Consider the following 27,712-nt stretch of genomic DNA (forward strand, 5'->3'; position numbering starts at 1 on the left):
AAGAAATATGCTGTTCTTACCCGGTCTGGCCGACATGTGTCTCCAGACCTATACCAATGTGGTTGACTTTTAACTGCTCTCTGAAATGGTCTAGCAAGCAACTCAGTTGTCGGTACCTCACCACCATCTGCTCAAATGCAATTCGGGATAGCAATAAATGCTGGCTTTGCCACCAACGCTCACATCCAAAGGGCGAATTTAAAAAAACTACTTCATGTTGAACGCTACTTCATATTGTATACCTCATTGTCATGGACACTACTTCATGTTGGACACTACATTGAACACTGCTCTATGTTGAATAGCACTTCATGTCTACACTCCTTTATGTTGTTCAATACATTATTTTGGAGAATTCTTAATGTTGGAAACTACTTTATGTTGGTCATTACTTTGCATTGGATGCCACTTAATATTGGACTGTACTTTATGTTGGACATTACATTGTGTTGGAGATTACTTTGTGTTGAACAACGGTTTGTCTTGTACACTACTGCATTTTGAACGGTACTTTATTTTGTTTACTAATTTGTGTTGGACAATAATTCATTCATGCGAGATATTTCATGTTGGCACTTCTGAAAGTTTGATCAGTGTTGGTCACTGCTATGTGTTGAATACTATTTCATGTTGGACATTACATTTTTCACATCCTTGCCCAGGAGATGAGTGATGCAGGTATTCAGCAGACGGAGAACAGTGAAGAAAAAATCTGGCCAAACACAGGTTAGCACATAAAGATTTAACAAAAATAAAATTAAATATAGAAAAGGTCGAGGTGGCATCATAGACAGTGTTTAACCTGGGGCCCGAACTTAGAAGATACACACAAAATACAATTGCAATCTATATCAATGTTCCATCAAATTCTGTAGTCTGAATATTCTTTTCCTTGCACATCAGGAATTGTCATTCTCGATGAAGTTCCTTGTTCTCGTTGGTTTCAGGTCCTTAATGAATTTTTGTGGGAATGCTTCAATTAGTTACTCCTCCTGTTTGTGACATTTGGGCTGATTAAATCCATTGCCGTTCGATGGCTAACGGACCCTAAACACCCAAATGGAACTGATGAGAAGACCCACAATCATCAGAATAACAATAATTGTCACGATACAGAACCACCTGTTGTGAGACCAGCACCAGTAGCTCTGCCCCTGCTGCCTGTCACTGTCCGGTTCAGCTGGATGTCCCACATCCAGGCTCTGACTCACTGTGCTGATGAAGAACGTCCTGACTTTCTTCTTCTCATTCTTTCTCTGGGACCTTGGTCCCTTCTTCACGAAAAGCTTGCCTTTATCCCGGCTGAAGCGGATGCTTTGTATTTTCTGCATTGCCTCCGGCAGGCAGGACAAGACGATTGGGTCATTGCCTAACTTGGGCAGCCCATCCTTGGGAACCAGCGTCAGGTTGCGACACATGGGGCACTGGATGGCCTCAGAAACGTGCGACTTCATGTTCATGCGGGCCAAGCACTCCAGGCAGAAGGTGTGGCCGCAGTCCAAAACCTTGGGGGTTCTGAAGACATTGTTGTAGTTACTGAAGCAGATGGCACACTCCAAATCACAGGATTTCTCTTCAGACATACTGGAGCTAGTGGCAGTCCCATTTGAAACAACAAGCACAGAACACAATCACTCAAGATGGAATTACTTATCTTCCCTCCCCAATTTCTCTTCCTTTCCTAAAGCTTTTCACCCAAGTAGTGGTTCTATTACTTGGTTAGTAATCCAGGCCCTGGACTATTAAACCAGAGAATTTGAGTTCAAATCTCATCAGGGCAGTTTATGAATTTGAATTCAGGTTTAGCAAAATCTGGAATAAAAAGCTGGTACCAGTAACAGTGACCACGAAACTGTAAGATTGTTGCAAAAATCCAACTGGTTCACTCATGTCCTTCAGGAAATTAAACCTGCCACCCTTTCCTGGTCTGAGTCTATATGTGACTCTAGTCCCACACAAATGTGGTTGACTCTTTACTGCCCTTTGAAATGACCCAGCAAGCCAGTTGGTGATATCAAACTGCTTCCAATGACTGAAAAAGGCCAGCAATGCCAACATCTTGAGAATTAATTTTTGAAAAGGTGGCAGGAGGAGCTCAACTGGTGGTTGCTGGTCATAGGTGAGTGTAGATGGTTAGTGTTGGCAGGTGATTGGACCATGAGGTGCATTACAACACAAGCTCATTCCAGACCCCCACATTCATACTTCAGTAGGACAGCAGTCAGAAGCAGCAGGAGCACAGAGGCTGGAAATCTGAGAAAAATTGGAAAATGTGGGAAGCGCACTGCAGAGCAGTCAGCGTGCATGGAGAGAATGGGTTGGGCATAGGGGACACCTCGATTACATCTCCCTTTAACCTTCTCTGCTCTAAGGAGTTTCTCAGGTCACTCCATGTAACTGAAGTCCCTCATCCCTGGTACAATTCCAGTAAATCTCCTCTGCATCCTCTCCAAGGCCTTGGAATCCTTCCTAAAGTGTGGTGCCCCGAATTGGTCACAATACTCCAGCTGAGGCCGAACGAGTGTTTTATAAAAATGTTCTGTATTGCTTCCTAGCTTTTTCACTCTATGCCTCTATGTATACAGCTAAGGATCCTGTGTGCCTTTTTAACAGCTTTCTCAACTTGTTCTGCCACCTTCAAAGATCTGTGCATTTACACTCCCAGATGTCTCAATTCTAGGGTTCCCAATTCTCCTGGAACAATTAGGAGTTTTGCAGATTCAGGAGTTTATATCCCAGCAGCCGAGAGATCAGCAATTTAAATTTCCCGCTGCAGCGTGTCCACATGAACAACAAACTCAGTGCGGTGCCGTAAATAATGACTAATTGAAACATACCTCTTTGAGCAAGCATTTGGTCACCTCTCCTAATACATCTTTATGTGGCTCAGTGTCAAATTTTGTTTGCTAATTGCTCCTGTGAAGCACCTTGGGATGTTTTACCATGTTAAAGGTGGGAAAGAAATGCAAGTTTACAAAGGGTTATACAGCAGCTGGAATGAGGCAGGGCAGAGGTGGGTAGTGTTATGAAGGTGAGTGTCGGTGGTCTTTATGATGGAGAAGATACAGGGTCGGAAGCTCAGCTTGTAGTTGAAAGGCTGCGAATGACCTGCTTCAATTTGAAACAGTGGCTGGGAGGGGATGGAATTGATGGCTCGGGAATGGAGTTTGAGGTAAGGGCTGAAGACCATGGTTTCAGTCTTCCTAATGTTTAACTGGAGAAAATTGTGGTTTATCCAAACGGATATCTGAAAGGCAGTGTGAAAGCACAGAAATAAGAAATAAGTAATAACAAATAGGAGCAGAAGTAGACCATAGGGCCATTCAAGCCTGCTCCACCATTCAATATGATTAAGACTGATGTGCCTTAACTTCTTTTTCCCACCTGATCCCCATATTTCATGATTTCAGGAGAGATCAAAAATCTGTCTGTCCTATCCTATATTTAATGATGGAGCATCCACAACCCTCTGGGTAGAGACTGCCAAAGATTCACAACCCTCTGAGTGAAGAAGTTTCTCTTCATCTCAAGTCCTAAATGATCGATCCCTTATCCTGAGACTGTGTCCCCGCATTCTAGATTTCCCAGCCAGGGGAAACAACCTTTCAGTGTCCACCCTGTCAAGCCCTTTCAATATCTTGTATGTGTCAATGAGATCACCTCTCATTCTTCTAAACTCCAGAGAGTAAAGGCCCAATTTACACATCCTATCACAGGACAACCCTCTCATCCCAGGGACCAATCCCAGTAAACCTTCACTGTACTGCCTCCAAGGCAAATATATCCTTCCTCAAATATGGAGACCAAAACTTGCAGCATAGTCGTTGTGGAGGAGTGAGCGAGGTGGTGGAGAAGTCGAGCTGGGTGTTGTCAGTAAATAAGTTTTAAAGTGTAATCTTAACAACATGAGAAGTCTGCTTTGTATGATGTACAGGAAAGAGGGTAATGGGTTCTGAATTAAAATATCATGTAAACCAATGAACTCTTGAATTGAAGCTGAACTTTACTGTACCAATAGTTTAATTACTCTCTTTGCTGTTAACAATTTGTAGATAAAGATATAGGGGACACGAAATTCATTTGGGTAGCGCCACTTCTAGGCCTTGGAATCATGGGAAGTACTGCTGGTGCATGGCCCACACAGTGTGTGGCAACTGGACCGGTGCATGCAGGTGCATCCCCTCCGTGTGTCTGAAGAACTTGAAGGAGTGAGATCATGACAGGCTGATGCAACGCACGAATACTAAAATTGTCCAATGAAGGTGCAGGGAAAGCCTTCCTTATTCACTACTGAAACAACAAGCATTAGGAAGTAAATGGACCAGGCTCTGGAGCTATTTTCACAGAACCAGAGTATTGTTACAGTGCAGAAGGAGGCTATTCGGCCCATTGTGTCTGCACTGGCTCTCTGAAAGAACAGTTCCTTCAGTTCCATTCCTCTGCCTTCTCCCCGTAACCCTGCACATTCTTTCTTTTCATATAACTATCTAATTCCCTTTTGAATGCTTCAATTGAACCTGCCTCCACCACTTTCTCAGGCAGCGCATTCCAGACCTTAACCACTTGCTGCGTGAAAATTTTTTTCCTCATGTCACTTTTGCTTCTCTTATCAAATACTTTAAATCTGTGCCCTCTCGTTCTTGATCCTTTCACAAGTGTGAGCAGTTTCTCCCGATCTACTCTGTCCAGACCCCTCATGATTTTGAATACCTCTATCAAATCACATCTCAGCCTTCTCTATTCCAAGGAAAACAGTCCTAACTTCTCCAATCTATCGTCATAACTGAAGTTCCTCAACCCTGGAATTATTCTCATGAATCTGTACTCTCTCCAATGCCGTCACGTCTTTCCTAAAGTGTGGCACCCAGAATTGGATGCAATACTCCAGCTGAGGCCAAACTATTGTCTTATACAAGTTCAACATAATTTCCTTGCTCTTGTACTCCATGCCGCTATTAATAAAACCCAGGATACTGTATGCTTTCTTAACCACGCTCTCAACCTGTCCTGCCACCTCCAATGACTTATGCACATATATACCTAGGTCCCTCTGCTCCTGCACCCACTTTAGAATTGTACCCTTTATTTTATATTGTCTCTCCATCTTCTTCCTACCAAAACCACATTGAACTTCATCTGCCACCTGTCTGCCCATTCCACCAACTTGTCTGCCCATTCCACCGACTTGTCTATGTCCTTTTTGAAGTTCTACACTATCCTCCTCATAGTTCACAATACTTCCAAGTTTTGTATCATCTGCAAACTTTGAAACTGTGCCCTTTACACCAAGGCCTAGGGCATTAATATATATCAGGAAAAGCAAGGGTCCCAAAACGGATCCCTGGGGAACTCCACTACAAACCTTCTTCCAGCCCGAGAAACATTCATTAACCACTACTCTTTATTTCCTGTTGCTCAGCCAATTTCGTATCCATGTTGTTACCGTCCCTTTTATTCCATGAGCTACAAGTTTGCTCACAGGTCTGTTGTGTAGCGCTGTATCAAATGTCTTTATTGGCCTCATCAACCCTCTCTGTTACTGCCTCAAAAAAACTCCTGCAAGTTAGTTAAACATGATTTTCCTTTAAGAAATTCATGCTGGCTTTCCTTAATTAACTCGTATTTGTCCATGTGACTATTGATTTTGTCCCGAATTATTTTTTCTAGATGGGGTGGCGCAGTGGTTAGCACTGCAGCCTCACAGCTCCAGCAACCCGGGTTCGGTTCTGGGTATTGCCTGTACGGAGTTTGCAAGTTCTGCCTGTGACCGCATGGGTTTCCGTCGGGTACTCCTGTTTCCTCCCACAGACAAAGACTTGCAGGTTGCTAGGTAAATTGGTCATTGTAAATTGCGTCTAGTGTAGATAGGTGGTAGGAGAATTGAGGGAAGGTGGGGATGTGGTAGGAATCTGGGGTTAATGTAGGGTTTGTATAAATGGGTGGTTGTTGGTCAGCACAGACTCGGTGGGCTGAAGGGCCTGTTTCAGTGCTGTCTCTTTCTAAGTTTTCCCACCACTGAAGTTAAACTGACTGGCCTTTTGAACAAGGGTGTAACGTTTGCAATTCTCCAGTCCTCTGGCACCACCTCTGAGTCTCAGGAAGACTGAAAAATTATGGCCAGTGCATCTGCAATTGCCACCCTCACGTCCCTCAGTATCCTTGGATGCATCTCATTGGGTCCTGGTATTTTATCCACGTTAAGTACAGACAGCCTATCTAATACTTCCTCTTTATTAATTTTAAACCCCTCCAGTGTCTGAATTACATCTTCTTTCACCATTGCCTGGGTTGCATCTTCTTCCTTGGTAAAGACAGATGCAGAGTATTCGTTTAATACCTCAGCTATGCCCTCTGCCTCCATGTGTAAATCCCCTTTCTGGTCCCTTATCGGCCCCACTCCTTCTTTTACCACCCTTTTACTATTTATATGCCTGTTGAAAACTTTGGGATTTCCTTTAATGTTAGCTGCCAGTCTCTTTTCATGCTCTCTCTTTGCTTCTCTTATTTGCTTTTTCACTTCCCCTCTGGACCTTCCATTTTCAGCCTGGTTCTCAATAGTATTTTCTACATGGCATCTGTCAGAAGCGCACTTTTTCTTCTTTACCTTAATCACTACCTCTTTTGTCATCCAGGGAGCTCTGGATTTGTTTGCCCTACTTTTCCCCTTTGAGGGAACATACCTTAACTGTGCCTGAACTATCTCTTCTTTGAAGGTAGCCCATTGTTCATCTAGCAGTTTTCCTGCCAGCTTTTGACTCCAATTTATTCACCCCAGCTCCATTCTTACCCCATTGAAGTTGGCCTTCCCCCAGTTAATTATTCTTACTCTGGATTGCTGTTTGTCCTTTTCCATAGTCAGCCTAAACCTTATGATACAATGATCACTGTCCCCTAAATGCTCTCCTAGTGATACTTGATCCACTTGGCCCACCTCATTCCCAAGAAGCAGGTCTACCAGTGCCTCCTTTCTCATTAGACTAGCAACATACTGTTGTAGAAAATTTTCCTGAACACTCTAGGAACTCTTGCCCCTCACTGCCCTTTACAATACTATTATCCCAGTCTATCCTTGGATAATTAAAGTTCCCCATTATAACTACCCTATAATTTTTGCATCTCTCTGTAAATTCCTTGCAAATTTGTTCCTCCACATCCTTCCCATGAGCTGGTGGCCTATAGACAACACCAAGCAATGTAACTGCACCGTTTTTGTTCCTTAGCTCTAGCCAAATTGATTCTGTCATCGACCTCTCTGGGACATCGTTTTCTCCAGCACTGCAATGCTCTCCTTAATCAATACTGCCACTCCTGCCCCTTTTTTCCCTTTCCTATCTTTCCTGAACACCTTGTATCCAGGAATATTTAACACCCAGTCCTGCCCTTCTGTGAGCCAGGTCTCTGTTATAACCACAACATCATATTTGCAAATGGCAATCTGCGCCTGTACCTCACCAGTCTTATTAACCACACTCCGTTCTTCGCATACATGCACATTAACCCTGATTCAGACTTTATTACTTTCGCCCTTACTCTGAGCCCACATAACTTATTCTTCCCTACTTTCATGCTATCTGTCTGCCCCAGTATTCTGTGCACCTTGGTATTCATCCCTGATACTTGCTCCTGGTTCCCACAACCCTGACAAGTTACCAGTTTTGCTTCCCTCCAATCTGAGCACCCTCTTGGCTGACATCAATCAATAAAGGCCAGTAGCAAAACCCTTCAAACAAAATCTTTACCCAGCAATACATCAATAATACAAAAAGAGAACGAATTTCAAATGTGGCATCCCTTAGTGCCTGTCTTGAAGTTGCCTTTGCCTACACAGTGCTACCCCACTGGCTGCAGCATGGTTGGTAGAAGACTCCTGACTTTCATTGGGGAGAGCTGCAGATGACCATGGAGGATGCCCTTGAGGAGCTCTGGGCCTTGAAGGTCCAGCTTCAAACTTCACCACCTCGACATGAATGGCAGGACTATGGGTTGGCTGGTGAGAGACAACCCACTCCCATGGGGAGGCACCTCAGCAATCCTCATAATCTGCTGAAGCACAGATTTCTGGTGTGAGAGCCTGCATGCCCTGTCGAGCGCTGAGATCTGCATCCACAATGGCAGCTGTCTGTGCCTGGATGGCAACAATCTGAGACCGCATGCCAGCAGCCAGGGATCACATGACCTCTGTCTGAGCTTCCACTACAGTACTGATACATCAGGAGGCATCCGCCTGTGCTTCAGTGGAAGCTGACACAGTGGCTGACAGATGCTCCACCATGGTGAGGCCTGGCAGTGCTGCCATCAAGCTGCCCACCACTTCCACATGGAAAGGATGGGTTCTGAGCTCTGTTCTCTGCTACGGTGGAGCCTCTAACCAGTGGAGGCTATCTGGCACGCCTGCCAATGCACCAAGCATCTTGGTGTGCACGTTCATCAGTATTTTCCTATCGTCTGCCCCAATGTCCTCATCTGAGTCCACTGCAGCTAAACATATCTGCAACCTGGCTCTCCGGGGAGTTCACACATGAGATGACCTTTCTCCCCTGGCCTAGCCTGGGTGCAGCCTTCTTGTGCCTGGTGACTCACCACATACTGATGCCAACTCTAAACTAACCTCTGACTTTCACACAGTGCCAGTATCTGAGCTGGTGACTGTGAGTGTTAAGTTGAGTGATGATGTGTCTTCCCCTGAGCTACCTTCCTCTTCTCATCCTTTTCCACATGAGGCTGCAAGGGCTGAGCAGCCAGATGTTCTTTGCTATTTGAAAGCACAAATGCATAAGGGGAGGGTAAGGGTGAGGGAAGAGGGTGGGTGGAAAGGAAAGCAGAAGGTGCACAGTGACTCCATCAGCATTTTTCATTTCAAGGTACCTTTCAGTAAGAGGGTGAGTAGTGGGGAAGATGCATAAAGCAGCGTACCATCATCCAGGATGGCTTCAGCACTGTCTGGTGCTACTGGCTCCATTGCACTGGTGATCATGATCCTCAGGTTGAGGATGCTGAGAGGACCTTGGTGGTCCTCCACCCATCATCTGCTTCTCCTTTCTGTTATGGGTGACCTTATCCTGCAAGGGAGAGGGCAGAATGTCAGTGACTGTGTGTCAGTGTGTTTGGGTGATGTGCCTTCCATAGTTGAATAGCTGTAAACTTTGTCACAGAACTACTTTTTTCCCCTCTGTTTAAAACAGTGTGCCTTTAAGACTGAGAACAGTGTGCCACAGCTGCACCTGTTCCCTAGGTCACAGCAGGAGAGTGCAGAGATCACATGGTGTACTGTAACTTTTAACTGTGTATAAAAAGCAGCTTCAACTGGTTTGAACTAGAGAGAGAGACACCAGCAAAGCGTGCTTGCCTTGAAGGAAGAGAATTCTCTCAGCAGAAATTCTACAATGACCCCCAGGCTGTGTAATTGCCTAAGAAGAAAAAAATAACCCTTTTGAAGAGAACATTTGTATTGTTGGAAGTGGTAAAAATTCCTTTTCTTTACTTCCAACCTAAGAGGCATTGCTTCTAGAGTGATTCTTGACTAATTGTGTTTTCTGGAATTTGCAGTAAAGTTCCAACTGAAAACTATCAATTTTAAAATCCAACTAACAGACCTGTTGTTATACTCCATGTTGAGGGAACTGTGTGACGCCTGCTGTAGCCAAAGTGCTTTGAATGTCTATCAAGTAAAGACTGTTCATCAAATCCGCGTGGAGACTTCAAGTGGCATCTGATTTTTTTTACACTAGGATACCTCACCCATCAAGAACGTAACCCACGAAGACTTACCACCCAGTTATTTATTTATTCTTAAGAAACAGCTCATTTTTAAAACACCATTTTTAAAACCAGTTAATCGTTAGATTTTGAATGTATGTGTGTGAATGGGGGAGTTAGAATAAATAAGAAGTTCTAAAGTCTTTAGACATAAATTTTTCTTAATAGTATTTAAGATTTAGTTTATTATTAAATAGTTAATTTGTTGTCTAAAGATACCAGGGTTGGTCTATTTTTATTCTGGGGGGTACTAAGGTGTTTAATTTGGCTGTTTTCCCGTTAGGTGGGAAAACTTTAATAATATGCTGCGACTGTGGAGTAATGGGACTGAACTGGCAGTGCATAGCTCCCGCCTCAGCCATACCATATTAATTGGGGGCACGTCTCTGGGATAACATATAAATTGGGGTCTTGTGTCTGGCATCATATTATTTGCTCGTCTCTGGGATCATATTAATTGGGGTGCTCGATTGTCAGGATCCAAATCTAACGCCAATTACATGAATTACAAGGAGAGTAATAATTTGGAAAAAAAAGGAACCAGGTTTCTTGTATAATATGGTACAGTCTATATCTGAATGGCATTAGCAGTTGCAGCAGTTTTTCTGGGAACGGAGAATGTGTCCCTCAGTGACTTTAACTAAGAATAAACCAGAAGAATTGACAGCACAGTTGGGGTTAGAATTGAAATCTGGTGCTAAAAAAGCAGAGATAATTGACATAATAGCCCAACATTTAAAATTAGAAGAAAAGGAACAAGAAGGTAGTAAGTCAGAGTGTGATGCAGTGATATTGGCTAGGATTCAGTTAGAAACGAAAAAACTTGAGGCTGAAAAAGAATTAAGAAAACTTGAACTTGAAAAAGAGGAAAGGGAGAAAGAGAGAGCACAGCAGAGAGAAAGTGAAAGAGAAGAAACAGAATTTAGGCTAAAAGAGATGAAACGAAGACAAAGGGGTGGTCTTGACTCCAGGAAAAATTTGGGTCAGGAAGAATCTGAATTCAGCCTAGGATCCAGCGAAAAGTTGTTTAAATTTATACAAGCTCTTCCTAAGTTCGAGAAAAGGGACGTAGAGGTATTTTTCATATCTTTTGAAAAAATAACCAAACAAATGAAATGGTCGAAGGAAAGCTGGACACTGCTTATGCAAAGCAGGTCGATAGGCAGAGCTCATGAAGTTTATGCCCTGCTTCCTGAAGAGGCTTCTGCAGATTATGAGATGGCAAAAAAGGCTATTCTCGCTGCGTATGAGTTAGTCCCTGAAGTTTACCATCAGAAGTTTCAGAATTTACAGAGAATTTACAGAGGGCAGACATATGTAGAATTTGAGACGGTGAAGCAAACTAGCTTTGACCATTGGATTTTTTTTTTATTTTTTATTTAGAGATACAGCACTGAAACAGGCCCTTCAGCCCACCGAGTCTGTGCCGACCATTAACCACCCATTTATACTAATCCTACACTAATCCCATATTCCTACCACATCCTCACCTGTCCCTATATTCCCCTACCACCTACCTATACTAGGGGCAATTTATAATGGCCAATTTACCTATCAACCTGCAAGTCTTTTGGCTTGTGGGAGGAAACCGGAGCACCCGGAGGAAACCCACGCAGACACAGGGAGAACTTGCAAACTCCACACAGGCAGTACCCAGAATTGAACCCGGGTCGCTGGAGCTGTGAGGCTGCGGTGCTAACCACTGCACTACTGTGCCGCCCAACATACAGGCATTAAAAATGGAAACCATACATGAGAACCTTTGAGAATTGATTCTCTTGGAAGAGTTTTAAAATTCAATTCCTTCAGTAGTGAGAACTCATGTAGATAACCTGAGAGTTTTGAAAGTTGGGCAAGCAGCAGAAATTGCTGATGATTTTGAGCTTGTGAATAAGACAAAACCTTTTTTCCGTTACCCCCATAAACCCGAGAAGGATAGAAAGTGGGAGAGTGAAAGGAAGGCAAGTAGCTGGGGAAAAGAAGGAACAGCTGGGAATGCCCCAGGATCACCTCCTCAGGCCAGAAAGGAAGGTGCTGAGGGTAGAAGTGAGGGTCTCAAGCCAAAGTGTTACCATTGCCACAAAATGGGTCATCTTCATTCAGAATGCTGGAAATTGCAAGGTAACCCCATAGGACTTGTTGGGGTACGCAAAGTTAATGCAGAGGAAAAGACTCTGACTGAGAGTATAGCAGACCAGACTATAGCTTTAACAACAGCTGTAAAACCAGATACAAAAACTAGAGTGAGTGTAGATATAAGAATAAAATACCTGAGAGTTATAATGAATTTTTGTCAAAGGGGAAACTAACTCCATATCCTTTAAGTGAGGCAGTTAAACCTATCATTATACCCAGGGATACAGGAGCAACCCAAACACTCTTGCTGAGGAGCTCCACCAGTGAGCACCTTGAATGCTAAAGTTTTAGTTAATGGAATTGGTGGGGAGTATATACCCATTCCTTTATATAAAGAATGCCTAGAGAGTGACTTAATATCTGGGATGGTAACTGTAGGAGTTGGCCACAGTTTGCTAGTAGCGGGAATTGATCTACTCCTCGGAAATGATTTCGCTGGATCAAAAGTATCAGTTTCTCCTATAATTACAGAGGAACCAAGTGGTTAGGGAAATGGAACAATTACAGGAACAAGTTCCAGGAATATTTCCTGCACGTGTAATCACCCGAGCAACGGCTAAACAGGATCCATTGTCGGAGGTAAAAGTAGCACAACAAACAGATAGCCGAGTATCTGAAACCTTATTTGGGGATTTAGATAACCCAAATGAGATGTTTAACAGATCTTCTATAATTGTAGCACAGCAAGCTGATCCAGAGTTATACCAAACAGCACAGATGGCTCTCACAGAAGCTGAGGCAAAAGGAGTTCCAGAAGGCTATTATAGGGAAGACGGGGTTTTGAGCAGGAAATGGAGACTGCCTCATAGACCTGTGGACGAATACTGAACAGTTGTTAAACAGATAGTGGTACCACCTAAATATCATCAGGATTAAGGTTAGCACATGACATCCCCAATGCAGGACATAGGGGAATTTGGAAGACCAAATCATGTATAAGTGAACACCTTAAAGCATCCCAAGTCAATATGAAAAAATGGGCAGACAAGAATGCAAAAACCCACAATTTTCAATCAGGGGATGAAGTATTGGTGTTGTTACCATCATGGGGGAACCATTAAAAGCAAGGTTCAGTGGCCCATATAGAGTGATCAAAAGAGTGGGTAAGGTAGACTTCTTGATTGACACGCCTGATCGCCGGAAGAACTGGTTGTTTCACATCAATATGTTATAGCAATATTATCATAGGGAGGAGGATAAGCCAGTATGTCAGGTAATGGGGACTGTTGAGAAGGAAAAGGATAGTGAGGATGAGACAATTCTCAGATTGAACCTCCAATTATCAGATTAGCGGATACAGAATGGCTGGGAAAATTGGACAACATGCTTTTGCACTTAGAGACAAAACAACATGAAGACCTAACCAGGCTTTTCACAACATTTAAAAGAGTCTGTAGGGATAAGCCAGGATGAACAACCTTAGCCACACATGATGTGGGCACAGGGGGAACCGTTCCTTTAAAACAACATCCTTGACGCTTAGGTCCAGACTGACAGGCCCAAGTAAAAGCAGAGATCCAATGCATGCTGGAGGGCAACTTAGTTGAGCCTAGTCAGAGCAGCTGGAATTCCCTGGTGGTCTTGATGCCTAAACCTGATGGGTCAGCCCAAATTTGCATAGACTACAGAAAAGTCAATGCTGTAACGAAGGCAGACTCCTACCAAATTTCTCATTTAGAAGACTGTATGGACAGAGTTGGCAACACCATGTGTCATACAGTGATAAATATGTTGAAGGATACTGTCAAATTCCTTTGACAACCCAAGATAAGGAAAAGTCAATTTTTGTTGCACTGTGGGCAGGGTTTTTCAGTATCAGGTGATACCACTCAGGTTAACGGGTACTTGAGAGACTTCTCAGAGAATAGTGAACCCAGTAGTGGCCAGTGTTCCTAGCTGTGCAGTTCACCTGGCTGAGGTGATGGACTATAGGGGTGCTTGGAAGGAAAACATGAAACAACTGGGAGACTATGTTTGGAAGGTTGCAATGGGCTGAATGGGACAACCTTTGAAAAAAAAACTAAAGTCAAAATGTTTTGATGAAGTTTATTGTTATAGCCTTATCATCTGAAAATTGTACATATTTCGGGGAAAACAATGTTATCACTGCCGCTTTGTCACAAATTTAACCATGTTGTTATATGGATGGCAATGGTACAAAGAACATTCTGTAATTATCAGTAGAGTGAATGGGTGCATGAATGTAAAAAAATGTTAGTGCTTTTTTCCCATTTTCTATTTTTTTTGCATTGCAATGAAATGCATTTTAAGAATGGCGTTTCATTTTGCCAAGGGCGGAGATGTCACGGAACTATTTTTTTGTCCTCTGCTTAAAAACAGTGTGCCTTTAAGACTGAGAACAGTGTGCCACAGCTGCATCTGTTCCCTAGGTCACAGCAGGAGAGTGCAGAGATCACATGGTGTACTGTAACTTTTAACTGTGTATAAAAAACAGCTTCAACTGGTTTGAACTAGCGAGAGAGAGACCAGCGAAGCGTGCTTGCCTTGAAGGAAGAGAATTCTCTCAGCAGAAATTCTACAATGACCCCCAGGCTGTGTAATTGCCTAAGAAGAGAAGAATAACCCTTTTGAAGAGAACATTTGTATTGCTGGAGGTGGCAAAAATTCCTTTTCTTTACTTCCAATCTAACAGTCTTTGCTTCAAGAGTGACTCTCTCTTGACTAATTGTGTTTTCTGGAATTCGCAGTAAAGTTTCGACTGAAAACTACCAATTTTAAAATCCAACTAATAGACCTGTCGTTATACTCCATGTTGAAGGAACTGTGTGACGCCTGCTGCAGCTGAAGTCTTTGAATGTCTATCAAGTAAAGACTGTTCATCAAATCTGCTTGGAGACTTCGAGTGGCATCTGATTTTTGTTTTACACTAGGATACCTCACCCATCAAGAACGTAACCCACAAAGACTTACCACCCAGTTATTTATTTATTCTTAGGAAACAGCTCATTTTTAAAACACCATTTTTAAAACCAGTTAACCGTTAGATTTTGAATGTATGTGTGTGAATGGGGGAGTTAGAATAAATAAGAAGTTATAAGGTTTTTAGACATAAATTTATCTTAATAGTGTTTAAGATTTAGTTTATTATTAAATAGTTAATTTGTTGTCTAAATATACCAGGGTTGGTCTATTTTTATTCTGGGGAGTACTAAGGTGTTTAATTTGGCTGTTTTCCGGTTAGGTGGGAAAACTTTAATAATATGCTGCGACCTGTGGAGTAATGGGACTGAACTGGCAGTGCATTGCTCCTGCCTCGGTCGTAACAACTTACAGAGGTGTGGAGGTGTGTGTGTGTGTGTGTGTGTGTGTGTGGAGGGTGTGTGTGTGTGTGTGTGTGTGTGTGTGTGTGTGGAGGGTGTGTGTGTGTGTGTGTGGGGGGGGCGGGCTGCTGATATGATTGGAAGATGTGTGTGGATGAGGTGCACTATAAGGATGTTAGAGGTGAGTGCTGAGTGTCAGGGAGTGCTGCTGGGTGAGTGAGGTTGTGTAGTGCATTGAGCAGTGTGAGAGTGGCAGTTGTGGTGGGTGAGTGATGTGATGTGGAGGTGCATTCACTCACCTTGACCAGGTAATGACTCAGATCATTAAACTCTTTTCAGCATTGCTGCCAAGCTTGTGGTGCCACTCTGGGCATTCACTACTCTAACCATCTGCTCATATTCCCTTTGCCAGGTTAGTATGGAGGATTTCCTACCATGAATTTCAGCACCCCCCCCCACCACCCTCCCAAATATCAAGGGAAATGAATTTCCTTCCCACTGACTCTGGAAACATCAGACCCTAAGTGCTGGAGTGAGAGTGCCTGCTCCCAGTCTATCAATTCTCCCAGATTCACAGGGATGTAGGAGACGTGCAACATCTTCCTATCTTGGTGCCATCATCTCACGCCACAGTGGCAGACTGGCATTCCCTTCCCAGGAAGAAATGTTTTGTGTAAACCTCATGGGTTAACTATTAGCTTTAAGAGTCTATTGTTTCAATTTAAGCATTTGATCAAGTGTACAACAGAATTTAGCTGCCAAAACAAAATTACAAAGCTACAACTGTTTCTCATCTCCATACTGCCCCTCGGTGACATCATCTGAAAACACAATGTCAGGTTCTATATGTACGCTGAGGACACCCAGCTCTACCTCATCACCACTTCTCACAACTCCTTCATTGCTTATGATTGGTTAAGCTGCTTATCCGACATGCAGTATTGGATGAGCAGAAATTTCTCCAATAATATTGGGAAGACTGAAGCCATTGTCTTCAATCCCCACCACAAACTCCATTCCTTAGCCACTCATCACATCCACCTCCTTGGCCACTGTCTGAGGTCGAACCAAACTATCCACAATCTTGGCATCCTATTTGACCCTAAGCTCAGCTTGGAACCCGGCACCATCACCATGACCGCCAACATCCACCTCAGTAAAATTGCCATTCTCTGCCCCTGCATCAGCTTATCTGCTGCTGAAACCTTCATCCATGCCTTGTTACCTTGTGACTATTCAAATGCGCTCCTGGCCGGCCTCCTATCTTCCAGCCTCCGGAAATTTGAGTTCATCCATATCCTACCCATATCTGAACTTTCACCAAGTCTCATTCTCCCATCACCCCAGTGCTCACTGACTTATATTAGCTCCCTGTCCGGCAATGCCTTGATTTTAAAATGATCATCCTTGTTTTCAAATCCCCCCATGGCCTTGTACCTCTCCAACACTGTAACCTCTCCTCCCTATCTCTGTAAATCCTCGAGCCCTGCAACCCTCTGAGATATCTGCACTCCTCTAATTCTGGCCTCTTGAGCAACCCTGATTTTAATCGCTCCACCATTGTTGGCCATGTCTTCAGCTACCTGGGCCCTAAGCTCTGGAATTCCCTTCCCAAACCTCTCAGCCTCTGTACCTCTCTCTCCTCCTTAAAACCTACCTCTTTGACCAAGCTTTTGATCACACTTGTCCTAATATTTCCTTTAGTCAAATTTTGTTTGATTATGCTCCTGTAAAACGCCTAGGGACAGTTTACTGTGTTGAAGGCAGTATATAAATGCAAGTTGTTCTTGTTACATTACAAAGGTTAAGACTCCTGCAGTTGAGTGTCTTTGCTCCTGGTTCTAGCCAGTAGCTATGAGGTTCTGAGATCCACAAGGAATGCCCGTCAATAGGCCAAGAATGAGCACAGGCACAAACCACAAGTGTGGAGATCAACTTGCACCCAGGATGCTCGCGGGAGTGATGCAATGACCTTAAGAACACTTGGCTGACAGATACTGTACCAGCTCACAAATTTTATGCTTTGCTGATTGTGATGTCAGTGTTCTCATTCATTTGAGGCGCAAATAAATTTGTCTATGTTGCTATTGGTCAATCCATGGTGCTACAATCTATTGGAAGAAAACAATCTGATCACAGTTCATACTGACTTATTAAAAATGCACTAACCACTCACAAAAGGCAGAATGATAAACATTAGTCTTTCATTTTCAGGTTGTTTTATCTCCATCGAGACTCACCCACTCCTCCTGGCCCTGGAGCTGGAAAGGTTGTCCATTCTTGTTGTCCGCACTGTCTTCCCTTGATTTGCAAGGCTGGTCATGTCGATGGTTGCAGGTCAGCCCAAGGCAGCAGCAGGTTTATGGAAGAAATTACTTTTGTGAAATGGGAAGTTCTTTTCCCAGCAACACAGTGGCAGAGAAACTGCTCTAACCCCAGAGTTCAATGCTGTACATGTGCATTCAACAACAACTTGCATATTATATAGTGCCTTTAAGTAGTAAAATGTCACAAGGTGCTTCACAGAAAAGTAATCAGGCAAAAATTGGCATTGATCCACATAAAGAGATATTAGGACAGATGAAAGAGGTAGGTTTAAGGAGTGTTTAAAGGAGAAGGGAGAGGGAGACAGAGAGAGAATTCCAGAATGCAGGGCCTATGCAGCTGAAGGCACGGTCACCAATGGTGGAGCAATTAAAATCATGGATGTGCAAGAGGCCAGAATTGGCGGAGCACAGATATCCTGGAGGGTTATTGGGTTGTTACGGAGATAGGGATGGGCCAGGCCATGTGGGATTTGAGAACAAGGATAACTGCAATAACATTTACAAACTATGTGATCCATCATCACATTGATCATACCACGTGGTCAGATATCATATGATCAAAACTCCAGAAATACATCCAATAGGATTTCACAACCCTCACCATATTATCCCAATAGTTGTTCTAGAGGATCAGCACAGAGCTGGGATCGAACCTGGGACAACTATGGTAACACGTCACACAGACTGATTCCTCACTGACTCAATTCATGTGCTTGGTGCATAATCAGGAGAAGAGGGGATAAAAGCCAAGCAAATGGTGCAGGTAAACAGTGAGCTTAATCTGGAGTAACACAATGGACACAGTGACGCAACAGACATTTGATAATCAAATCAGATGGTGAATTGTAGGACAGAAACCTCATACAGGGGCATGCAAACTAGCCTACATTTTACATAAAAAGCTATCTGTAAACAAGGAGTTGACAGCAGCCCGAGGCTGTTGGGCTCTCTCCCAGAGTTCATGGTGCAGTACTGCTTATCTGCTGTCAAATGAAGCAATGGCAAAGTTCCTCATGCCAAACATTTAATTAATTTTGTGCCATTTTAAGACATATTTTTACACTAAGCTCCCTTCTTCTTTGGCCTCCTTGTCTCGAGAGACAATGGATAAGCGCCTGGAGGTGGTCAGTGGTTTGTGCACCACTGTGCCATTTTAAGACATATTTTTACACTAAGCTCCCTACATTGTACATTACTCTCCATTCAGTAGGACGTGGCAGGCTAACCGCCTTGCCATCTCTGCATTCGCTTGTCTCTTTCTGTCTTTTTCTTTCTTTCTCTCTGTCCCTCCCTCTCTCTCTCTCTCAGGTTGCCAGCGGGGAGAGATGTGACTACAGTCCAATTTTGGACCTCTCTGATTCTCCACCACTTGCTGTGGGACAAGTGCCAGGCTCCAGTCTTGTACAAATATTGAATTTTACAGTTCAATATAAATACAGACTGTGCTTCAACATCTCTCTGCACTGTGCCAGTGATCAGCAGCATTTCCTAACGTGTTCATGGGATGTGAGCACCACTGGCAATGCCAACATTTGTTGCCCATCCCTGATTGCCCCTGAGAAGGTGGTGGTGAGCTGCCTTCTTGAATCGCTGCAGTCCATGTGGTGTTAGTGCTGTCAGGATTTTGACCCAGCAATGGTGAAGGAACGGTGATATAGTTCCAAGTCAGGATGGTGTGTGGATTGGAGGTGAACTAGCAGGTGTGGTGTTTCCATGCATTTTCTGCCCTTGTTCTTCTAGGTTGTAGAGGTCGCAGGTTTGGAAGGTTCTGTTGATGGAACCTTGGTGAGTTGCTGCAGTGCATCTTGTAGATGGTACACACTGCTGCCACTGTGCGTCGGTGGTGGAGGAAGTGAATGTTTAAGCTGGGGGAGTGGATGGGGTGTCAATCAAGCGGGCTGCTTCGTCCTGGATAGTATCAAGCTTCTTGAGTGTTGTTGGAGCTGTACTCATCCAGGCAAGTTTAAAGTATTCCATTACACTCCTGGCTTGTACCTTGTAGTTGGTGGACAGACTTTGGGGAGTTAGGAAGTGAGTTACTCACTGCAGAATTCTTAGCCTCTGACCAGCCCTTGTAGCCACAGTATTTATATGGCTGGTCTAGTTAAGTTTCTGACCAATGGTAATCCGCAGGATGTTGTTGGTGAGGGATTCAATCATGGTAATGCCATTAAATGTCAAAGGCCCCATGGGCACTGACTCTCAGTGGGGTATGGGTTCCATGGGTACTGACTCTTAGTGGGGTATAGGTTCTATGGATGCTGACTCACAGTGAGGTACTGGTTTTATAGGTGCTGACCCTCAGTGGGGTACGGGTTCCAGGGCACAGAATCTCAGTGGGGTACGGGTTCCAGGGCACTGACTCAGTAGGGTATGGGTTCCATGGGCACTGACTCTAAATGGGGTATGGATTCCATGGGCAACGACTCTCAATGGGGTATGGGTTCCATGGGCACTGACGTTCAGTGGGGTATGGGTTCCATGGGCACTGACTCTCAATGGGGTATGGATTCCATGGGCACTGACTCTCAATGGGGTATGGGTTCCAGGACACTGACCCAGTAGGGTATGGGTTCCAGGGCACAGACTCTCAATGGAGTATGGGTTCCATGGGCACTGACTCTCAATGGGGTATGGGTTCCATGGTCACTGACTCTCAGTGGGGTATGGGTTCCATGGGCACTGACTCTCAATGGGGTATGGGTTCCATGGGCACTGACTCTCAGTGGGGTATGGGTTCCATGGGCACTGACTCTCACTGGGGTATGGGTTCCAGGACACTGACTTAGTAGGGTATGCGTTCCATGGGCACTGACTCTCAGTGGGGTACGGGTTCCATGAGCACTGACTCTCAGTGGGGTATGGGTTCCAGGATACTGACACTCAAAGGGGTATGGGTTCCAAGACACTGACTCTCAATGGGGTATGGGTTCCAGGACACTGACTCAGTAGGGTATGGGTTCCAGGACACTGACTCTCAATGGGGTATGGGTTCCAGGGCACTGACTCTCAATGGGGTATGGGTTCCATGGGCACTGACTCTCAGTGGGGTATAGGTTCCATGGGCACTGACTCTGAGTAGGGTATGGGTTCCAGGGCACTGACTCTCAGTGGGGTATGGGTTCCAGGGCACTGAATCTCAATGGGGTATGGGTTCCAGGACACTGACTCAGCAGGATATGGGTTCCATGGGCACTGACTCTGTGGGGTATGGGTTCCAGGACACTGACTCAGTAGGGTATGGGTTCCATGGGCACTGACTGTCAATGGGGTATGGGTTCCAGGGCACTGACTCTCAATGGGGTATAGGTTCCATGGGCACTGACTCTGAGTAGGGTATGGGTTCCAGGGCACTGACTCTCAGTGGGGTATGGGTTCCAGGGCACTGAATCTCAATGGGGTATGGGTTCCAGGACACTGACTCAGCAGGATATGGGTTCCATGGGCACTGACTCTGTGGGGTATGGGTTCCAGGACACTGACTCAGTAGGGTATGGGTTCCATGGGCACTGACTGTCAATGGGGTATGGGTTCCAGGGCACTGACTCTCAATGAGGTATGGGTTCCATGGGCACTGACAATGGGGTATGGGTTCCATGGGCACTGACTCTCAATGGGGTATGGGTTCCATGGGCACTGACTCTCAATGGGGTATGGGTTCCAGGACATTGACTCAGTAGGGTATGGGTTCCATGGGCACTGACTCTCAATGGGGTATGGGTTCCATGGGCACTGACTATCAATGGGGTATGGGTTCCATGGGCACTGACTCTTAATGGGGTATGGGTTCCAGGACACTGACTCAGTAGGGTATGGGTTCCAGGACACTGAATCTCAGTGGGGTATGGGTTCCAGGACACTGACTCAGTAGGGTATGGGTTCCAGGACACTGAATCTCAGTGGGGTATGGGTTCCAGGGCACTGACTCTCAGTGGGGCATGGGTTACAGGACACTGACTCAGTAGGGTATGGGTTCCAGGACACTGATCTCAGTGGGGTATGAGTTCTAGGACACGGACTCTCAATGGGGTATGGGTACCAGGCCACTGACTCTCAGTGGGGTATGGGTTCCAGGACATTGACTCAGTAGGGTATGGGCTCCGTGGGCACGGATTCTCAGTGGCGTATGGGTTCCAGGTCACTGACTCTCAGTGGGGTATGGGTTCCAGGACACTGACTCAGTGGGGTATGGGCTCCATGGGCACTGACTCTCAGTGGGGTATGGGTTCCACGACACTGACTCAGTAGCGTATGGGTTCCAAGGGCACTGACTCTCAGTGGGGTATTGGTTCTAGGACACTGACTGTCAGTGGGGTATGGGAACCAGGCCACTGACTCTCAGTGGGGTATGGGTTCCAGGACATTGACTCAGTAGGGTATGGGCTCCGTGGGCACGGATTCTCAGTGGCGTATGGGTTCCAGGTCACTGACTCTCAGTGGGGTATGGGTTCCAGGACACTGACTCAGTGGGGTATGGGCTCCATGGGCACTGACTCTCAGTGGGGTTTGGGTTCCACGACACTGACTCAGTAGCGTATGGGTTCCAAGGGCACTGACTCTCAGTGGGGTATTGGTTCTAGGACACTGACTGTCAGTGGAGTATGGGAACCAGGCCACTGACTCTCAGTGGGGTATAGGTTCCATGGGCACTGACTCAGTAGGGTATGGGCTCCGTGGGCACGGATTCTCAGTGGCGTATGGGTTCCAGGTCACTGACTCTCAGTGGGGTATGGGTTCCAGGACACTGACTCAGTGGGGTATGGGCTCCATGGGCACTGACTCTCAGTGGGGTATGGGTTCCAGGACACTGACTCAGTGGGGTATGGGCTCCATGGGCACTGACTCTCAGTGGGGTATGGGTTCCAGGGCACTGACTCTCAGTGGAGTATAGGTTCCAGGGCACTGACTCTCATTGGGGTATGGGTTCCAGGGCAGTGACTCTCAGTGGGGTATTGTTTCCAGGGCGCTAAATTCTCAGTGGAGTACAGGTCCCACGGATGCTGACTGTCCAATCATACCTCATCTAAGTGGCCATTGTTTAGTGTGATTTTAGGCAGCAAGTATTTACAGTATATTGGACAATATGTAAGTATCACATCCAGGGCCAGTCCTGTATGTAGGGTATAGTATTGCAGTGGTTATGTTAGTGGACTAGTAATCCCAAGGCCTGATCTAATAATCTGCCAAAACATGACTTCAGATTCTACCTTGGTAGCTTGTGAATTTGTAATATTAAAAAATAATGTATAAAAAAGTTTGCATCAATAAAAGGGAATCTGAAGCTGCTGGATGGTATCGAGCTGCCCAACGGATTCACAAATGCACTTTTGGGAAGTAAACATTGCCATCCTAATGTGGTCTAGCTTATATTTGATTCATATTCCACACATTGTCATTGACATTTAACTGCCTCTGAATTCAGTTGTATCAAGCCACAACAATGAATAAGGAGAATAAAACTGGGCGGCCCCCCACTGAGCTTTGACCTAGATATTGAATCAGGGCACGACAAAAGCACACCCAGCTCAGTCACCCTGCAAACCCCTCTGCACTAACATCTAGGGATGTGTGCCAAAATTGAAAGAGATGTCCCACATACTAGTCAAACAACAGCCTCATATAGTCATACTGACACTGCTGACTGACCTGGCCGAGTCCTGAAGGACATATCTGCCAGTCTGGGCCTGTGGAAGGTGGTGAGAGTACCAATACGAGTGAAAAGCCTACTTGATCTCATCCTCACTAATCTACCTGTTACAGATGCATCTGTCCATGACAGGATTGGTAGGAGTGACCATCACATAGTTCTTGTGGAGTTGAAGTCCCGTCTTCAGTGAAGTGAAGTGAATGTCCACAGATCCCTGCAGTAGCAGGAGTGATCGATAAGGTGGTTAAAAAGGCCGAAAGAATCCTTTCCTTTATTAGCCGAGGCATAGAATAAAGGAGTAGAAAGGTTATGCTGGAACTACATAAAACATTAATTAAGCCACAACTTGAGTACTGTGTGCAGTTCTGGTCACCTCATTACAGAAAGGATGTAATTGCAGTAGAGAGGGTACAGAGATTTATGAGGATGTTGCCAGAACTGGAAAATTGCAGCTAGGAGGAAATATTGGATAGGCTGGGGTTGTTCTCCTTGGAACAGAGGAGGCTGAGGGGAGATTTTATTGAGATGTACAAAATTATGAGGGGTCTAAATGGAGTGGATGGGAAGAGACTATTTACATTAGCCGAGGGGTGAGTGACTAGGGGGCATAGATTTAAAGTGATTGGTAGAAGGATTAAAGGGGCGCTGAGGAAAGATTTTGTCACCCACACGGTTGTGGGGGTCTGGAACTCACTGCCTGAAAGGGTGGTAACGGCAGAAAACCTGGATGTACACATGAAGTGTCGTAACCTGTAGGGCTACGGACCAAATGTTGGAAAGTGGGATTAAGCTGGTTTTCTCTTTTTTCAAGCCAGCGCAGGCATGATGTGCCATAAATGTTCTTTGATTTTATGATTCACACTGAGGCCACCCACCAACATGCTGTGTGGTACTACACCGTGCTAAATGGGATAGATTCAGAACAGTTTTAGCAGGTCAGAACTGGGCATCCATGAGGCACTATGGGTATCAACAGCAGCAGAATTGTATTCCGCCAAAATCTGTATGCTCATGGCCTGGCATATCCTTCACTTTACCATTATCATCAAGCCAGGGGATTAACCCTAGCTTAATGAAGAGTGCAAAAGACCATACCAGGAGAAGGCATACCTGGAAATAAGATGCCAACCTGGTGAAGCTAGAACAAAGGGCTCCATACATGCTAAACAACAGAAGCAGCATGCTATAAGTGGCAGCCATGGCTCTTGCCTCTAGGTTAGAAGGTTGTCGGTTCAAGTCATAATCCAGAAACTTAAGCACAAAATCTAGATGAACTCACGGTGGTACTGAGGTAGTGCTGCACTCTTGGAGGTGCCATCCTTCAGATGAGATATTAAACTGAAACCCTGAATTCCCTTTCAATTGGAAGTAGAAGAATCCATGGCAATATTTCATATGAACATACATACAAACACACGAATTAGGAGCAGGAGTAGGCCACTCGGCCCCTCGAGCCTGCTCCGTCATTCAACAAGATCTGGCTGATCTGATTGTAAACCTCAATGGAGAGTTTATGACTCTAACTCTACATTCCCGCCTGCCCCCAATAACATTTCACCCCTTGCTTATCAAGAATATATCTACCTCTGCCTTAAAAATATTCAAAGACTGTGCTTCCACTGTCTTTTGAGGAGGAGAGTTCCAAAAACTCACGACCCTCTGAGAGAAAAGATTTCTCCTCATCTCTGTCTTAAATGGTCAACCCCTTATTTTTAAACAGTGACCCCTAGTTCTAGATTCTCCCACAAAAGGAAACATCTTTTCCACAGCCAGCCTGTCAAGACCCCTCAGAATCTTATATGATTCAATCAAGTTGCCTCTTAGTCTTCTAAACTCCAGTGGATACAAGCCTAGCCTGTCCAACCTTTCCTCATAAGACAACCCGCCCATTCCAGGTATTAGTCTAGTGAATCTTCACTGAACTGCTTCCAGCGCATTTATATCCTTCCTTAAATAAGGAGACCAATACTGTACTCAATACTCCAGATGTGGTCTCACCAATATCCTGTATAACTGAAGCATAACCTCCCTACTTTTGTATTCAATTCCCCTTGCAATAAACAATAACATTCTGTTAGCGATCCTAATTACTTGCTATACCAGCATACTAACCTTTTACGATTCATGCACTCGGACACCCAAATCCCTCTGCATCTCAGAGCTCTGCAATCTCTCACAATTTAGATAATATGCTTCCTTTTTATTCTTCATGCCAAAATGGACAATTTCACATTTTCCCACATTATACTCCATTTGCCAGATCTTTGCCCACTCACTTAACCTATCTATATCCCTTTGTAGCCTCCTTATGTCTTCTTCACAAGATACTTTCTTACCTATCTTTGTGTCATCAGCAGGTCTGGCAGCATCCGTGGAGAGAGAAGCAGTGTTAACATTTCAGGTCAGTGACCTTTCATCAGAACTCGCAAAGATTGGAAATGTGATAGGTTTTAAGCAAATAAATCAGGAGTGGGGGAAAAGAGAACAAAAGGGAAGGTGTTGATAGGACAGAGGACCAGAGAGATTAACTGACAAGGAGGTCATGGGACAAAGGCAAAGAAAGTGTGCTAATGGTGTGGTGAAAGACAAAGCATTAGTGCAGAGAAGGTGTTAAATGTCAGCATAATGAACAGCCCTAGCCAAAAGCACAAACATGAAAAAACCAGTGAGCAGGCAGAGTAAAAAAATGTTGAAACAAAATAAAATAAAGTAAAAATTAAAAATATAAATAAAAAAGGGCTGGTCATGCTCTGAAATTATTGAACTCAATGTTCAGTCCAGTAGGCTGTGCCTAATCGATAAATGAGATGCTGGTCCTTGAGCTTGCGTTGATGTTCACTGGAACACTGCAGCAAGCCCAGGATAGAGATGTGAGCATGAGAGCCGGGGGGGGGGGGTGTTGAAATGGCAAGCGACCGCAAGCTCGGGGTCATGCTTTCAGACTGAGCAGAGGTGTTTCGCAAAGCAGTCACCCAATCTGCATTTGGTCTCCCCAGTGTATAGGAGACCGCATTGTGAGCAGCGAATACAGTATACAACATTGAAAAAGGTACAAGTAAATCGCTGCTTCACCTGAAAGGAGTGTTTGGGGCCTTCAATACTGAGGAAGGAGGAGGTAAAAGGGCAGGTATTCCACCTCCTGCAATTGCATGGGAAAGTGCCCTGGGAAGGGGACGAGGAGTCAGGAGTAATGGAGGAGTGGACCAGGGTGGCGTGAAAGGAACAAACCCTTCGGAATTCTGACAGAGGAGGGGAGGGGAAGATGCATTTGGGTGATGGCATCACCTGGAGGTGGCGGAAATGGTGGAGGATGATCCTTTAGATGTGGAGACTGGTGGGGTGAGGACAAGGGGGACCCTGTTGCGGTTCTGGGAGGGAGGGCAAGGGGTGAGGGCAGAAGTGTGGGAAATGGGCTGGACACGGTTAAGGGCCCTGTCAACCACAGTGGGAGGGAACCTTCAGTTGAGGAAAAAAGAAGACATATCAGAAGCTCTGTAGTGGAAGGTTGCATCATCAGAGCAGATGCGTCTGAGACAGAGAAATTGGGAGAATGGAATGGAGTCCTTACAGGAGGCAGGGTGTGAAGATGTGTATTCGAGGTAGCTGTGGGAGTCGGTGGGCTTATAATGAATATTAGTAGACAGCTTAGGGCGGCACAGTGGCCCAGTGGTTAGCACCGCAGCCTCACAGCACAAGCGACCCGGGTTCAATTCTGGGTACTGCCTGTGTGTAGTTTGCAAGTTCTCCCTGTGTCTGCGTGGGTTTTCTCCGGGTGCTCCGGTTTCCTCCCACAAGTCAAAAGACTTGCAGGTTGGTAGGTAAATTGGCCATTATAAATTGCCCCTAGTATAGGTAGGTGGTAGGGAAATATAGGGACAGGTGGGGATGTGGTAGGAATATGGGATTAGTGTAGGATGAGTATAAATGGTCGGCACAGACTCGGTGGGCCGAAGGGCCTGTTTCAGTGCTGTATCTCTAAAACTAAAAAAAAACTTATTCCCAGAGATGGAGACAGAGAAGTCAAGGAAGGGAAGTGTCGGAGATGGTCCACGTAATGGTGAGAGAAGGGTGGAAATTGGAAGCAAAGTTGACAAAGTTTTCCAGTTTGGGGCAGGAGCAGGAAACGGCACCGATACAGTCATCAATGTACTGGAACAAGAGTTGGGGGAGGGGGCCTGAGTAGGACTGGAACAAGGATTAGTATAAATGGCGGTTGATGGTCGGCACAGACTCGGTGGGCCGAAGGGCCTGTTTCAGTGCTGTATCTCTAAATAAAGGAATGTTTGACATATCCCATAAAAAGACAGGCATAACTAGGACCCATGTGAATACCCATAGCAACACCTTTTGTGTTGAAGGAAGTGAGTGGAGCTGAAGGAGAAGTTGTTCAATGTGAGAACAAGTTCAGACAGGCGGAGGAGGGTGGTGGTGTATGGGGACTGGTTGGGCCTCTGTTCAAGGAAGCAGCGGTGAGCCCTCAAACCATCCTGGTGGGGGATAGAGGTGTAGAGAGTTTAGACATCCATAGTGAAGAGGAGGCGGTTAGTGCTAGGAAACTGGAAATT

The 27,712-nt window shown here is 45.1% G+C and overlaps 1 protein-coding gene across 1 annotated transcript in view; it reads right to left on the bottom strand.

Annotated features, from left to right (window-relative positions):
- Nucleotides 1–794: 794 nt before the first annotated feature.
- rnf224 (ring finger protein 224) overlaps nucleotides 795–27,712 on the bottom strand; it is a 47,125-nt gene continuing 20,207 nt past the window's right edge. Inside the window, exon 2 of the mRNA XM_068011896.1 lies at nucleotides 795–1,590. Within this exon, the coding sequence (XP_067867997.1) occupies nucleotides 1,038–1,583 (546 nt within the window). The 5' untranslated portion in view covers nucleotides 1,584–1,590 and the 3' untranslated portion in view covers nucleotides 795–1,037. The remainder of the gene's footprint in view (nucleotides 1,591–27,712) is intronic.

This window comes from Heterodontus francisci, chromosome 32, assembly GCF_036365525.1.
Source record: "Heterodontus francisci isolate sHetFra1 chromosome 32, sHetFra1.hap1, whole genome shotgun sequence".
Taxonomy (NCBI): Eukaryota; Metazoa; Chordata; class Chondrichthyes; order Heterodontiformes; family Heterodontidae; genus Heterodontus; species Heterodontus francisci.